The sequence below is a fragment of the Oncorhynchus mykiss genome, chromosome 5, assembly GCF_057628025.1.
Source record: "Oncorhynchus mykiss isolate SJ-2025 chromosome 5, ASM5762802v1, whole genome shotgun sequence".
Lineage (NCBI taxonomy): Eukaryota > Metazoa > Chordata > Actinopteri > Salmoniformes > Salmonidae > Oncorhynchus > Oncorhynchus mykiss.
Window position 1 is genome coordinate 58,186,910 of NC_143026.1, and position 15,591 is coordinate 58,202,500.

The window sequence follows — 15,591 nt, forward strand, 5'->3', positions numbered from 1 at the left end:
ACAGTGTTTTTTGTTGTTGCTTGCCTGCCATTATTGCTGGCTAGACTAGCCTAGGACCATACTTAGAGGGAGATGGCAAAGACGTGTTCTGATTGGGCCGTCTGTATTTGTTCAGGCTTGTGATTGGATTACAGATAGAACCTTATAGTGCCAAGTTCAAATGGGTTTATGCAGATAGAACTTTATAGTTGTTCAATTTTTGTACTTAAAATGTACTTTTTCAAAAATAGTACTTTACAGACATATGAAGAACCATCTAAAGATACATGTGACTAACTCATTTTTGACTAAAATGTCAGATAGAACCTTCTAGTCCCAAGGTCTCGATTTGTAGTTGAACAAGTCATTTTATGTATAGATTTTTTTATTTTATTGACTTGACTTGCTCTAAGAATGCACGACTTGGACTTGACTCAAGACTAGACCCGTTTGTTCTACTTTGGAGTCGACTTGAACCTTGTAACTTGAGACTCGAACCTTGTGACTTGAGACTCAAACCTTGTGACTTGAGACTCGAACCTTGTGACTTGAGACTCGAACCTTGTGACTTGAGACTCAAACCTTGTGACTTGAGACTCGAACCTTGTGACTTGAGACTTGGACCTTGTGACTTGAGACTTGGACCTTGTGACTTGAGACTTGGACCTTGTGACTTGAGACCTGCTTGTGACTCGAAAAATTGTTACCTGGTCCCACTTCTGGTAGGAGCACACAGGTAGGGGGTGTCCAAAAGACTGGAGGGGTTGGTGTACTTGGTGGAGCGCAGGTGCATGGTGCAGGATCCCTGCTCCTCTGTCTTGTTCACCAAAAGATGGAGATAGGGGCCAGCTGAGCACACGCTCCCATAGAGAGGAGAAGGAGGAGGGGTTTCACCCAGCCGCTCTAGACAGCTGGTGTCAGTAGCTTTGCAAAGCAGGTTGGGGGCTCGGACATTGTGAATATTGACATACAAGAGAGAGGCAGTCGAGTTGTTTCCTTTGCTGAATTCTAAATGGACAAATCCAATGAGTCACAATAAGTCAGCATTCTATTTACACTGTACATACAGAAGTATGTGGACACCCTTTCAAATTAGTGGATTTGGCTATATCAGCCACAACCGTTGCTGATAGGTGTATAATTTAGAGCACACAGCCATGCAATCTCCATAGACAAACACTGGCAGTAGAGTGGCTTTACTGAAGAGCTCAGCTACTTTCAACATGGCACCGTCATAGGATACCACCTTTCCAACAAGTTAGTTAATCAAATTTCTGCCCTGAAATCTCTGGAGTAATGAATCACACTTCACCATCTGGCAGTCCAACGGATGCCAGAAGAACGCTACCTGCCCAAATGCATAGTGCCAACTGTACAGTTTGGTGGAGGAGGACTAATGATCTTAGGCTGTTTTTCATGGTTTGGACTAGGCCCCTTAGTTCCAGTGAAGGGAAATCTTAACACAATAGCATACAACATTCTAGACAATTCTGTGTTTCCAACTTTGTGACAACAATTTAGGGAAGGCCCTTTCCTGTTTCAGTATGACAATGCCCGCGTGCACAAAGCAAGGTCCATACAGAAATGGTTTGTCGAGATCGGCGTGGAAGAACTTGAGTGGCCTGCACAGAGCCCTGACCTCAACCCCATCGAACACCTTTGGGATGAATTGGAACGCGAGCCGCGCCTAATCATCCAAAATCAGTACTTTAGCTCATGAATGCTCGTGGCTGAATGGAATCAAGTCCCCGCAGCAATGTTCCAACATCCAGTGGAAAGCCGTCCCAGAAGAGTGGAGGCTGTTAGAGAAGCAAATTATTTTGGAACAAGATGTTTGATGAGCAGGTGTCCACATACTTTAGGTCATATAGTGTATATATATATTCTATCTACTTGACGGTTAGAGGTCTGACAGGGTGTGAGTGGTGGTGGTGATATACTAACTCCATGTTATCAGAGGGATTTTGGGGGCAAGGTATTGACCACTCTAACACCTTTCTTCAGACCACATGAAGCCCTGGCTACTGTACACACCTGTCTCCTCTTCCTCCATTCATCCCTCTTTCACCTCTCTTTCTAAAAGGCAAAGAGGCCACTGACTCAAGCGGTGAAAGATGACCCTATTGCGAAACCTATACGGTCGTGAGATCTAAACAGTCATGAGATTTGTAGATGCTGTGAAGATGCTCCTGAGTGGCGCAGCGGTCTAAGGCACTGCATCTCAGCACAAGAGGTGTCACTACAGACACCCTGGTTCAAATCCAGGCCGGCCGTGATTGGGAGGCCCATAGGGCAGTGCACAATTGGGCCAGTGTCGTCCGGGTTTGGATGGTGGCCGTCATTGTAAATGAGAATTTGTTCTTAACTGACTTGCCTAGTTAATAAATAAAGGTAAAAAAAAAAAAATGCTGCTTGTTCTTGAACTGAAGCTGATGTCATTTACATCGAGGAGGACACTTCATGTCAGACCATGCTGATATATCAGATTGTGTGTAATTTGAATAGGGCAATATTAAATGAGAAGTGATTGTATGTTCTGATTCAAGGCATGAAAGAACGCGGGTAGTTCACATTCTTTTATTTGAACCATAGATATAAATAAATAAGAAAATCCATATATTGAATGACAGTGAAAAGTCTCTGTTCTGTGCACACTTTAATACTGATGAAGGATGTGGAATGACTCCTCAAATGTCGATGCTTTCCTATCGTCACGGTCACACGTGTGTAATGACCTCTAGGACCACGTGTTTGCTGTTGAAAGGTCCAAATAATTTACTACACATTTTCCCGAATGGGTCTGTCTAAATTCTCATCAACTTCTCGGATCTACTTTCTCATCGTTTACAACCCAATGGTTTGACAATGTCTTTCTTTAGACAATCAACCAAATATTTTGGCAGTTATTGCTTTGTGTACAATGCATTCTTGTAATGACATTAACAACAAAAAAAACTATCAGCAGCATTGGAAAGGTCTTTGTCCATTAAAGGACAAATCCTAAATTCAGAACCCTGACTGACAACATCAGGGTGTCTGAAAACCAACCAGGAATGACCTATAAAAAAAAAAAAAGGACTGATAAGATAGCCTGGTCCCAGATCAGGCATGACAATGACCGTATGAGTTGGCAAGACGGTATTAACAGATCTTGGACCAGGCTCCTGATAAAAGTGGATGCTTTTCAGTCACAACCGTGACCTTCTGAGTGATAGAACTTAAATCCTATTTGGGTACTGCGCATTTATATGGTAAAATGTAAACAAATATTGATTCTACTTTGTTTGGCAAACACACACAAGCAGAGAGGAAAGTGGATGATCCTTCGGTACAATCAAGACGGCATGGATAGTGTTGTTGATCCACTAGGACCGAGGAAGACAAACAAAATGTACGTTTGAGGCCATGCGTGTTGGGTTTTGAAACGCGGTCATTTTCAAGTTCGTTATTACTGAGACAATTGACCAAATGTAGATAGTTGTGACACCTTATTCTCATCCCATTCTTTGGAGTAAGTCGTACCTTTTTAGCCTGCGTGCCTGACTTTTTCTGCATTCAACAACACAAACATGGTCAAAGACAAGCTGGTTAAAGCACAACTAGACTGGCACCCGGGCTAGTTCCTTGTAACTATTGCAGTAAACAGGACACACCATTGGAAGATACTATAGAGAAATGTGACTTATTCTTGACTAGACTTCCGAACTCAAGACATCGACTCCTTCATTTCTTGTCAGACTTCATCTACTCTGTGCTATCCAGAGTACTTCATAGTGCTTCAGTTCATATCCAAGACATACGTTTATTATTAGTCCAAGACTGAAAAACTCAAGTCTTCTTTTTCAGTTAGGATTATGTCCCATAGTTCCATTCACTCCACAAGGCTGGCTAGGCAAAATTAGCATCTTGGACTCAGAGACTGCAAACTGCTAGGTTTGTTTAAATGGTATCACTTGAGAGATGCTTCCTGTCATCTGTTGCTAACCCACACAAATCCAGATCTGGTTTCTGACTAAACCAATAAAAACATGATTCAATTGCATAAAGATGCATGGAACAATACTGTAGGAGATTGTTATGAGGTATTTAACAGAGGATCTCCTACCAGACTGTATTATTGATGTGTGAGCTGCTGAAACCTTTGTGCATTACCTGTAATGATAAGAAAAAAATATGTTTTGTACTGCTGTGTTTTAAAAAGTGGTACGGTAAGGAGCACCTGACACCAAAGAACTCAAGGAAAAATACACAACAGGACATGAGGAAACATACAGTGCCTTACGAAAGTATTCGGCCCCCTTGAACTTTGCGACCTTTTGCCACATTTCAGGCTTCAAACATAAAGATATAAAACTGTATTTTTTTGTGAAGAATCAACATCAAGTGGGACACAATCATGAAGTGGAACAACATTCATTGGATATTTCAAACTTTTTTAACAAATCAAAAACTGAAAAATTGGGCGTGCAAAATTATTCAGCCCCTTTATTTTCAGTGCAGCAAACTCTCTCCAGAAGTTCAGTGAGGATCTCTGATCCAATGTTGACCTAAATGACTAATGATGATAAATACAATCCACCTGTGTGTAATCAAGTCTCCGTATAAATGCACCTGCACTGTGATAGTCTCAGAGGTCCGTTAAAAGCGCAGAGAGCATCATGAAGAACAAGGAACACACCAGGCAGGTCCGAGATACTGTTGTGAAGAAGTTTAAAGCCGGATTTGGATACAAAAAGATTTCCCAAGCTTTAAACATCCCAAGGAGCACTGTGCAAGCGATAATATTGAAATGGAAGGAGTATGAGACCACTGTAAATCTACCAAGACCTGGCCGTCCCTCTAAACTTTCAGCTCATACAAGGAGAAGACTGATCAGAGATGCAGCCAAGAGGCCCATGATCACTCTGGATGAACTGCAGAGATCTACAGCTGAGGTGGGAGACTCTGTCCATAGGACAACAATCAGTCGTATATTGCACAAATCTGGCCTTTATGGAAGAGTGGCAAGAAGAAAGCCATTTCTTAAAGATATCCATAAAAAGTGTTGTTTAAAGTTTGCCACAAGCCACCTGGGAGACACACCAAACATGTGGAAGAAGGTGCTCTGGTCAGATGAAACCAAAATTGAACTTTTTGGCAACAATGCAAGACGTCATGTTTGGCGTAAAAGCAACACAGCTGAACACACCATCCCCACTGTCAAACATGGTGGTGGCAGCATCGTGGTTTGGGCCTGCTTTTCTTCAGCAGGGACAGGGAAGATGGTTAAAATTGATGGGAAGATGGATGGAGCCAAATACAGGACCATTCTGGAAGAAAACCTGATGGAGTCTGCAAAAGACCTGAGACTGGGACGGAGATTTGTCTTCCAACAAGACAATGATCCAAAACATAAAGCAAAATCTACAATGGATTGGTTCAAAAATAAACATATCCAGGTGTTAGAATGGCCAAGTCAAAGTCCAGACCTGAATCCAATCGAGAATCTGTGGAAAGAACTGAAAACTGCTGTTCACAAATGCTCTCCATCCAACCTCACTGAGCTCGAGCTGTTTTGCAAGGAGGAATGGGAAAAAAATTCAGTCTCTCGATGTGCAAAACTGATAGAGACATACCCCAAGCGACTTACAGCTGTAATCGCAGCAAAAGGTGGCGCTACAAAGTATTAACTTAAGGGGGCTGAATAATTTTGCACGCCCAATTTCAGTTTTTGATTTGTTAAAAAAGTTTGAAATATCCAATAAATGTCGTTCCACTTCATGATTGTGTCCCACTTGTTGTTGATTCTTCACAAAAAAATACAGTTTTATATCTTTATGTTTGAAGCCTGAAATGTGGCAAAAGGTCGCAAAGTTCAAGGGGGCCGAATACTTTCGCAAGGCACTGTAACAGGACATGAGACAGCTACTGCTCTTATAGCAACTCCATGTGACCCATATAGGAGAGCAAATCGTGTCAAACATCTTGATGTGTCTTCAGAAGAATAATGCTCTATTTAGAGAGAAGACATTATTACTGCTGTCAAAGCAAGCAGGCATAGAAATAGCCACAGTCATAAAGCCGATCACACACACTGTCCCTCTGTCATACCCCCAACACCCCAGGTTTCCATGGGGTTTGTGGTTTCTGTGGCGTTGATGGTTGCCATGGCGTCTGTGGTTGCCATGACATTGCCGGTTTCCATGGCATTGCCGGTTTCCATGGTGTCTCCACTGTAACCGGCGGTCCTCAAGTTGCCTAGCGAGGAGGGGGGAGTCTCCTGTGTCGGAGCACGCGGATAGAGGCTATGTTGTCCTGGGTCATTAGGCAAGTCACCAGGTCCAGACTGAGACCAGCCACCTTCTCACCGTTCACCTCCAGCAGCTCGTCTCCCACTCCCAACAGCCCCGCATACAGCTTCTCTGTGCTGCTGTCGCCCATCTCCTCCACGTACACACCTACAAGACAGACAGGATAAAGTACAGGAGCGTGTTGCTGGTAAGGCCACACACACATTTTCACACCTTATTTATAACACACGGACAGGCAATAGTGATACCACAGGAGAGGAGTATCACTACCAACACATACACCTTACTGGTTACACACATTTACACCGGTAGGATCATAGGGGAGGAGCACACACACACGGCTAATATAAAATACAACCTTAGGTCATGTTTTCCTCTCCTGTGTCCTAACACACACACACACAGGGCACATACATTACTAACACACAAACAGCAAAGGAATACAACACTAAACACACATTCAACTGCAGGACAGGAGAGAAGTAAGCAGATGAACAACACCTCGAGCACACAAAAGGGGGACATTCTAATAAACAGCACATGATTACAGAGCACGACATTAGAAAAGACAACCAAAACAACAGGGCAAATCCTAGCCTGGTACCAAACTGTTTCTGTTCATGGCCTAGCCTGGTCCAGACCAATGGCGAGACAATGACCATAGGAGTTGGTAACAGCACAAACAGATCTGAGGTCAGGCCAGGCAGAGCCAAGCTCTCCTGTCCTTATGTACCCGAGTCTGGTCGTCCTTTGCCCCGGGAGATGAGGAAGCCGAATGGGCCGTCGGGGGGTCTGCTAAGCTCCAGCAGAAGGGTCCCATCAGGGAAGGCTTGGGCCACCCTCCCCACAGAGCGCACCCCGCTAGGGCAGCCCACATCCTCCACACTCAGAGCCCTCTGAAATCCCCTACTGGAAAGACAGGACAGCAGAGTTGCAGTGACACATATGGGGCACCATTTGTAGCATGCAATAAATATTCATTCGTTATCACAAAATCCAAACATTGCAGTCTTTGACACAGGCTCAGATGTCACCATGCAGAGTTTGGAGAATGGACATTGCAATCTATGCTCCCAGGTGGTGTCCTGAATAATAGGTTGACCCTTAGATCTTCATTAAGATTTATTTGACCTAATACCACCTCTGCAATACTACTGGATGTGCGCATGTAATCTTGTTGTATAGATTAATCCCGCTCAGTATGGCCATTAGGGTGGTTTCAAACGAGGTATACTGACGCATTTCCACATTACGTCATCCTATAGAAAATGCTATTTTATTTCAGTAATAAGCAATGAAGGTCAATGGAGAGACAAAGAAAAGTGTGCTGCCTCGTGCCATTTCCCGTTTTATAATGTACATAATGAAGTCATTGCATGGGGGGGGGGGGGGTGGTCTGCTCCCTACATTAAGGTCTTTATGGCAGAAGCCCCTCCCCAGCCCACTTCCCAGAGAGCCACGTAGCTCGGTCCATATATAGCAAGGCTGTCATGTCCCTAGCCGATCAGGTTTCTGACTGCCTCTCGAGGACGGCTATCTAAGCGCAAGGCTGGAGCAGGAATGCCCTCGTCTCTGGTCTCTCCTGGATCAGCTGCCGGTCCACTCATGCAGACATACACATGCACGCACGCACAGGCAGTGTCAACAACATCACCCGAACAGTCCGTGTTCAATTTCACCCCTGCTCCCACCTTTCCAAGTCCATAATGATGTGATGTTGCGATAGTCTACTGGGTTCCATGTCTTTTTGTTGTTGTTGGCAGCACCACCACATTGACTCTATTTTTATCTCTCCACTCCGGACACCCCCTCAGACCCAGTAAATGGAAACTATTTGGTTACACAACACATACGGCAGCCGTCCATGCATACCAGAGATATGAGATCAACGGAGACTTGAGCACATGCCAGCATTGTAATCTGCTATCAGGAAGGATCGACGTTGACTTCATTCATAATATTAAATCAGTGTGCAAGTTTTAAACCGTGACAGATATTTGGATGTTAGATAACCTTACATTACTGTAACAGTTGCCTATGTGTATGTTGCTGATGCCATAGCTCTAATGTTGTGTGTGTGTGTGCGCATGTCTGTTAATGTTGTACCTGAGAGCAGGGCTGCTGGGTTGGTCTCCAGGTGTGTACGCACTGGAGCGATCTTTCTTCTTTGACGACTGTAAATTCTGGACTGATGACGATTTCCTCAGCTGCATAAAGGGTGACCCCTGGTGGTGAGAAATTAACATGACAGTAACCCTGTCAGCTTCCACAATATTGGTGCATTTAGATTTCTTCATAAAGCATAATGTTACCAAATATACTCTTTATAGCATAGTTGTGTGAAATCATGTATATTTATACTTCTATTACACACTTTTCTATTCATCCTGTTCCAGTCAACTACAGACAAAGTGGCACTCTCAGACTACTAGCACGGTTCAAATCCATAGAATTCCCTATAATTCAAGAGATACGTTTGACATGACAAAGGAAGGTATTCTGTCACCATGCGTAGGGATTGGAGCGAAGGTGCTTTCCTCAGCTGGCTGGGGTCTGGGCACTTGGGGGTGCCGAGGCTGGGACCGGGGTTGGAGGTGGGGCCAGGAGAGGCCGGGGGGAGGCCACGGGGCTGGAAGCTAAGCTGCTCCATGCTACTGGAGCGCCCTTTACCCAGCTTCCCCACTCCATTTAGGCCGATGGCGGAGAAGAAACGACGCAGAGAGAGCTTGGATCTGCCCTCCCGCTGCTCTGTCTCCACCCTTACCCTCCTGTGGAAAGAAAGAGAGATGAGCAACGCCACAAAAAAACAAAAAGGCAGAGGCTGTGGATCTGAATACAACCACCCTGTTCCGGCCCCATCCCTTCCCCTGGAACCATCTTCCCCAGAGCTAAAGGTCCATATCACATTCTGCACATGTTTCTTTCCCCCTACAGACACATTTTCAGACATGTAGTCACCCTCACTGTCAATCGTGAAAGTAAATTCAGTTCAAGTTTTACCGGTGAAACATCCATGCAGCATCTGCATGTTAACCGTTCTCAATCAGTTTCATGGGAATATATTTATTTACACAGAGTAACCCACAATATCAAAGTGAAGAAGAAAAAAAAGTGTCTGAAAATGAACTACAATTAAAACACCCTATCTGGATAAGTGAACACCCTGAGTTAATACTCGGTGGAACCACCTTTTGCTTGAATTACAGCCATGAATGAGTCTCTTTGAAGACTTCTCTACGAACTTTGCACACCTAGACTGTGCAATATTTGCCCATTCTTCCTTGCAGAATTCTTCAAGCTCAGTCAAATTGCTTGGTGACCGCTCATGGACTGCACTCTTCAAGTCATTCCACAGATTCTCGATGGGATTTAGGTCGGGGCTCTGACTAGGCCACTCAAAGACATTAACCTTCTTGTCTTTCAGCCACTGTACAGTTGCTTTGGGCCGTTGTCATGTTGAAACGTGTACCATCATCCTGTTTTCAACTTCCTGGCAGAGGGCTGCAGGTTCTCCTCAAGAATCAGTCGGTATTTTGCACTGTCCATTTTCCCTGCTATCCTGATAAGTGCTCCAGTCCCTGCTGCAGAGAAACCCCTCCACAACAGAATGCTGCCACTGCCGGGCTTTACTGTAGGCATGATGTTCTTTGGGTGGGAAGATGTAAAGTGCTTCCCCCCCCCCTTGCCACCCTCCCATAGAAGCCAGATTTGTGGACCGCTTGTGATATTGTGGTCGCACACATTGACCAGTCTTTGCCATAAAGGCTTGAAGCTCCTTCAAAGTCATCATTGGCTTCTTGGTAGCCTCTCTGATCAGTCTCTTCCTTCCCCGATCATCCAGCTTGGAGGGACGGCCTGATCTATGCAGGGTCTGGGTGGTGCCATACGACTTAACCACTTCTTAATAATGGTATTAACTGTGCTCCGAGGGATAGACAAAGCCTTTGAAATCTTTTTATATCCATCCCCTGACTTGGTGCCTTTCCACATCTTTCCATAGTGGACTATTTGCTTTGAATTGCAGTACTAAATAGTGGAGTCCTTGATGAACGACTGCTTTTATTCTGAACCAATCAAAGTCACGACAATTGATCACAGATGGAAGCCAATTAGCTTGATTTGTGAACTGGAAGATGGTTGGTTATATCTCAGAAGGTTTGCAATTCTAAGGCGGGGTGTTCAGTTATCCAAATACGGTATTTTACTGTAATTCATTTTCAGAGCTTTAAAAAAAAATAATAATAATCTCACTAGGATATTGTGGGTTACTCTGTGTTAATAAAGCCGGAATGGTCTAATTCCATGCGTTTTCATTTCAGGCTGTAAAGAAACAAAAAGGTGAACGTTCTGAAAGGGGGCGGCGACTTTCTATACCCACTGTAGATCTTCTTATTTATGTAGTGTTGTTTTGAATTATGTACAGTGAGTGAATTTTAGAGCAGAGGGTGTTAACAAACTGTAGCCTACCAGTGTTTTGATGAAAAAATTTGACCATTCGCCCAATCATCCTAAAATCTCATAATAAATGAGGCGGTGTTTGCCTTACATTAACCTTATACCATGCTATTATATTTGGTTGTGTTATGTAGAATACTATCATTATGTGATCTTGCAGACATTGGAATGAGCACCATTCTCCATTCACCACCAAAATACTGTAGCCTGTTCTCTGGGCAGCCGAACGAGTAGAGCAGAGACTGTGCGTAAAGTAGAGAATCTCAGAAGATGCTCAGAACCTTCAGCCCTTTAGCTATTGGCAAGAGGGTTCCAGAAAATTCACACCCGCAGTGAATACGTAAACAAAAGAAAGGTGCAACCTGGACACCATCAAAGCACTCTGGTTAGGTCAAAGATTGGTTCATATCCGTGATACTTTTCCATTATAAATACTTAATTTAATTTGATTGGAAAAACCTTTTAGAAATTCTGTCCGGGAGCTATTTATGAGCAATATGTATCCATTCACTTACTACTATTTGGTCAGAGGAGGTCAGTGTTGAGTTTTTTAAAAAGGCTTCAACTGAGGAAGTGCTCTATTTATGTCTGCACCACCACTCTAAAACCACCTTGTTTGACCTAGTTTCTATAAAAACAGTCTGTGGAGACTAATAATGGCTATGGGCTAAGGCTGGCAGGCAGGCAGGCAGGCTGGCTGGCAAGCAAGCAGGCAGGCAGACAGGCTGGCAGGCAGGCAGGCAGAGCTCCAATTAGATGATAGCTTGGTAAAATGGTAAAATGGAACATAATCTGGGGAATCTAAAACTAGCTTTCTTCAACATCTCTCTCGGAAAGGTATTAGGGAGAGGGACAGATGTTCATTTTGGGTCAAACCTTCACCTAGGGCAGGTGTGGGCAACTCTTAAGAGTGTGCTTTGTTCCAGCCTAACACGTCTACAGTAACTCAACTAATCAAGGTACTGTGATGAGCAGGCCTGGAGTGCTTTCATGCCAAATTCTGCCATATACAAACAGTGATATTAGTGACTCAGCTATGAATTGTAGCCCAGCTCCGAACTCTCGATTTAACCTTGATCTGAAAGAACTAAAGATGGGAGAAATAATGCTCAAAGAATTCCACCAAGCCTACCAGAGGGCAAGGCAATCCTTTACGATCTACATGAAGAACCTAATCATACAGGCTTCGGGTCAGTTTAGAACTAAGCATAAGAGTGTGGTAGAGAGAGGTACCAATACTCACTGAGTTGGACTAGGGCTGTCCTCCCTTTGATGCTCTGCTCTCATTGGTCCCCTGACCCATACATCACCCCCAGAGCGGTACGGGGGCGGGGTAATGATGCTGGTTCCTTCAGGACAGAGCTCTTCCATCCCTGGATGATGATGCTCCACTTCTAGAGGAGAGAGTGAAGAGACTTCAATATTAGTAAGGTGTTCCTAATGCTTGGCATAGTCAGTGTACATTTCTAGTTTTTCCACTCTGTCATTTGCTTACAGTCAGCGAAAGGAAAGCTGACAGTCAGGGAGCATCGGAAATTCCAAAAGCGATGGATAGAGCACTATATAATTGACATCGAGAAAATATAATGAATTTCAAGTGCAGCCCTCCAGACCTCAAGGAAGACCGAATGCGGCCTGCGGATCAAAATGAGTTTGACACTCCTGAGTTAGAGCCTTGTTAGGACTGAGGCATTTGCATGTGATATGATACATTTTTGTAGAATGTTGTTTGTGAAACATGAATTTCTAGCTACATATATTTTTTTTGTGGGGGGGAATGTTGAGTATTTCTCATGCATAGAGACAGAGAGAGAATTAGAGACAGGAGGGGAGGAAGTGTCAGAGAGATACAGAGAAAGACAGAGAGACAAAGAGAGAGACATAGACAGAGACAGGGAGAGTGAGAGAGACAGAGGCCACAGTGGGAACAATCAGATGCTTCACATATCCAATCATCCAGCCTGTGGAAACGGAGCGAACAGGCCTCGGTGGGATTACAGGGCTGGGGCTAGGGGATGTGTGTATGTGCTGACTGCAAAATCCCTGCTGGGACCTGGGTGCAGCACACACACACACACACACACACACACACACACACACACACACACACACACACACACACACACACACACACACACACACACACACACACACACGTATGGATGCACGCTGACACATCACTGACACAAGCAGCATGGACTTAATTACCCATGAGGCCATGCATTTACCAATGGCCACTAGGGAACTAGAGTAAGACTGAAAACATATTCAATTGGAGATTTTTTTTTAAATGTAATTTTCCTCTGAGATGCCCGTACCTTATACTGTTTAGACTATTTGAGTCAATGGTGACTGTGATCAGAGTCTGTGTCAGTAGTCAGGTACAGTTCAGGTCTAATACTTATTTTTAAAGGAATACTTTGAGATTTCGGCACAGAGGCCCTTTATATACCTCCCCAGAGTCAGATGAACTCGTGGACACAATTTTATTTATCCCTTTAACAACTGTTCTGAAAGGTTGTCTGACGGTAGTGAATAAATCGACTGCATTGGAATTCGCCTCCTGTAATCACTGCTCCCGGACCATGATATTAGGATTGAGATTGGGGAGGTGTATAAGGCATTTACCATCACCGCCCATCGATATGTAGATCATGCCGTCACCTTTGACTTCTGCCATTCAGATGAGCTGTGAATATTAGCAACCCATGTCGTTCTCACCAATCCACTGTCCCACACACTGAGGTGCAGTATATAAAGGTACAGTATATTAGGGCTCCCGAGTGGCACAGTGGTCTGAGGCACTGCATCTCAGTGCTAGAGGCGTCACTACAGACCCTGGTTCGATTCCAGGCTGCATCACAACCTGCCGTGATTTGGAGTCCCATAGGGCGGCGGACAATTGGCCCAGTGTCATCCGGGTTTGGCCGAGGTAGGCCGTCATCGTAAATAAGAATTTGTTGTTTAACTGACTTTTCTAGTTAAATTACGGTAAAAAAAAAAAAGATATGAACTATGCATGTATGACTCAGTTGGTTGAGCATGGCGCTTGCCCCGCCAGAGTTGTTGGTTCGATTCCCAGCACCACTATCATTCAGGCATGACTGTAAATCGCTTTAGACAAAAGCAGCTGCTAAATGCAATAGATATTATTATTTATAATTTAACTAGAGACAGCATCCAAGATGGACGCCCGTTGTTTTCAACGTAATCTACTCAAGTTTGCATATGGCTGTTTCGTGGTTGTTGCCATCTTTCTATATCCGGTTTTACTACGCCTGCACTCTAGCACTCAGTGCACACTGGAGAGACAGCAGTATCGGCGCGAGGCCTGCGATGCAGTGCCCTAGACCACTGCGCCACCCGGGAGAAGGGCTCTCTACTTTATAGTGTGTGTGTGTGTGTGTGTGTGTGTGTGTGTGTGTGTGTGTACATTGCAATGGACGTGTTTAACTATACTTATGGGGACTTCAAGTAAACCAAAAATGTTGACCAACTGGGGACATTTTGTTATAGTCTCCACAAGGATAAACGTTATTTCTAGGGGATTTAGGGTGAAGGGTAGAATTAGTGTTAGGTATGTCTGTGTGCATGTGTATTTGAAGCTGACCTGGTGACGCAGGGTCCCCCATCTTCTCTACTGCTGTCCTAGCTGGCGATGGGGAGGTCTTCAGCAGGGAGGCAGGCCTGATACAGGGCATCATTGTGTCGGTGCTGTAAGTCAGCCCCAAAGAGGAACCATACTCCATGAAGTTCGCGCCGACAGAGTGCTTGTTCTGGGGGCTAGGTGCTGCCCCTCTCCCTTGGTCCACCAAGGAGTTCTGGGGCAAAAGGCGATACTGTGGTGAAGGCATGAGTTTGACCACTCGCTGGCCATTGGGTCGGCTCTTGGGTCCTGATTTCAGAGCTGATTTGATGGGCGTTGGGGAAGGGGGAAAGGGGGTGCCCTTGAGGCACGGGGGACTGTTTGTGGGTTCATCTGGGGGCGCAGGGGAGTGAGTGGGAAAACCCACCACCTTTGACTCTGGTTGCTCAATGGGGTACGGGTTGGGTGGCACCACCACAATACCATTGGTTGAGCTCATCGGCGCCAAGCTGTGATTGGGCCTGGGTGCTGGTGGTGTTGGTGGCATCGTGATGGGTGCTCCTTGCCCATTGGTGCCCAAAAGCTCACCTCTCCTACTCCTCCTCTTCACCTTCATTGTCGACACTCGAACACTCCCACCACCTCCACCACCACCACTGCTGCTGTCCGTCTCTCCGGCCGAGCCGAGGCCCATCCCTTCGCTATGTGCCACATCGCCAGGGGTTACCTTCCCAATGTATGTCTCCTTGATCAGCTCGGTATGAACTGTCCGGCTGGGCTCGCTGGGAGCCACCCAGCAAGGCATCAGCACCTTCTCCTCCCCCTCTCTGTTCACCGGGTAGTTCTGCCCTATTGGGGGTGAAGGGTTCTGATGGAGGTTCAGGTTCAGGGGTGAAAGGTTCGGATGGAGGCCTGGGTTCAGGACCCCTCCTTCAAGGAACGTCCCGCACGAGTTGCACTGCCTGTTAAGCGCCTCCTCTTGTGCCACCACAGATTTGAAATGGCTGCCACCGTTTAATTGGCCTTCCTGTGCCCTGTGGGCCTTCTTGTGCCCTCGCTCAATCACTGTTCCAGTTCCTGGATCAGTGTCCCTCCGCCCATTGACATAGGAAGAGAGATTAGGCTTGGATATAAGAAGACCCTGGGCCCTCTCACCCGCCCTCCTTCTCTGGCGGAGCCTCTCCAAGTAGCGCACCTCCGCATCTTTCTCCGACTCGTCCTCGAAGCGGACCCGCGTTGGTGATTGGCCGGGACGTCGGCGGGGGCCACAGGCCGAGTCGC

At 45.4% G+C, this 15,591-nt stretch overlaps 1 protein-coding gene across 3 annotated transcripts in view; it reads right to left on the minus strand.

Annotated features, from left to right (window-relative positions):
- Positions 1–2,542: 2,542 nt before the first annotated feature.
- kiaa1614 (KIAA1614 ortholog) overlaps positions 2,543–15,591 on the minus strand; it is a 28,735-nt gene continuing 15,686 nt past the window's right edge. For 2 of the 3 annotated variants that reach the window (XM_021603429.3, XM_021603428.3), the window contains exons 5-10: positions 14,335–15,591; positions 11,968–12,118; positions 8,776–9,037; positions 8,376–8,494; positions 7,003–7,178; positions 2,543–6,416 (exon numbers count right to left, since the gene is read on the minus strand). The exon at positions 14,335–15,591 is cut by the window's right edge and continues 131 nt beyond it. In XM_021603429.3, the coding sequence (XP_021459104.3) occupies positions 6,217–6,416; positions 7,003–7,178; positions 8,376–8,494; positions 8,776–9,037; positions 11,968–12,118; positions 14,335–15,591 (2,165 nt within the window). In that variant the 3' untranslated portion in view covers positions 2,543–6,216. The remainder of the gene's footprint in view (positions 6,417–7,002; positions 7,179–8,375; positions 8,495–8,775; positions 9,038–11,967; positions 12,119–14,334) is intronic. The other variant, XM_021603430.3, reaches the window with a different exon arrangement.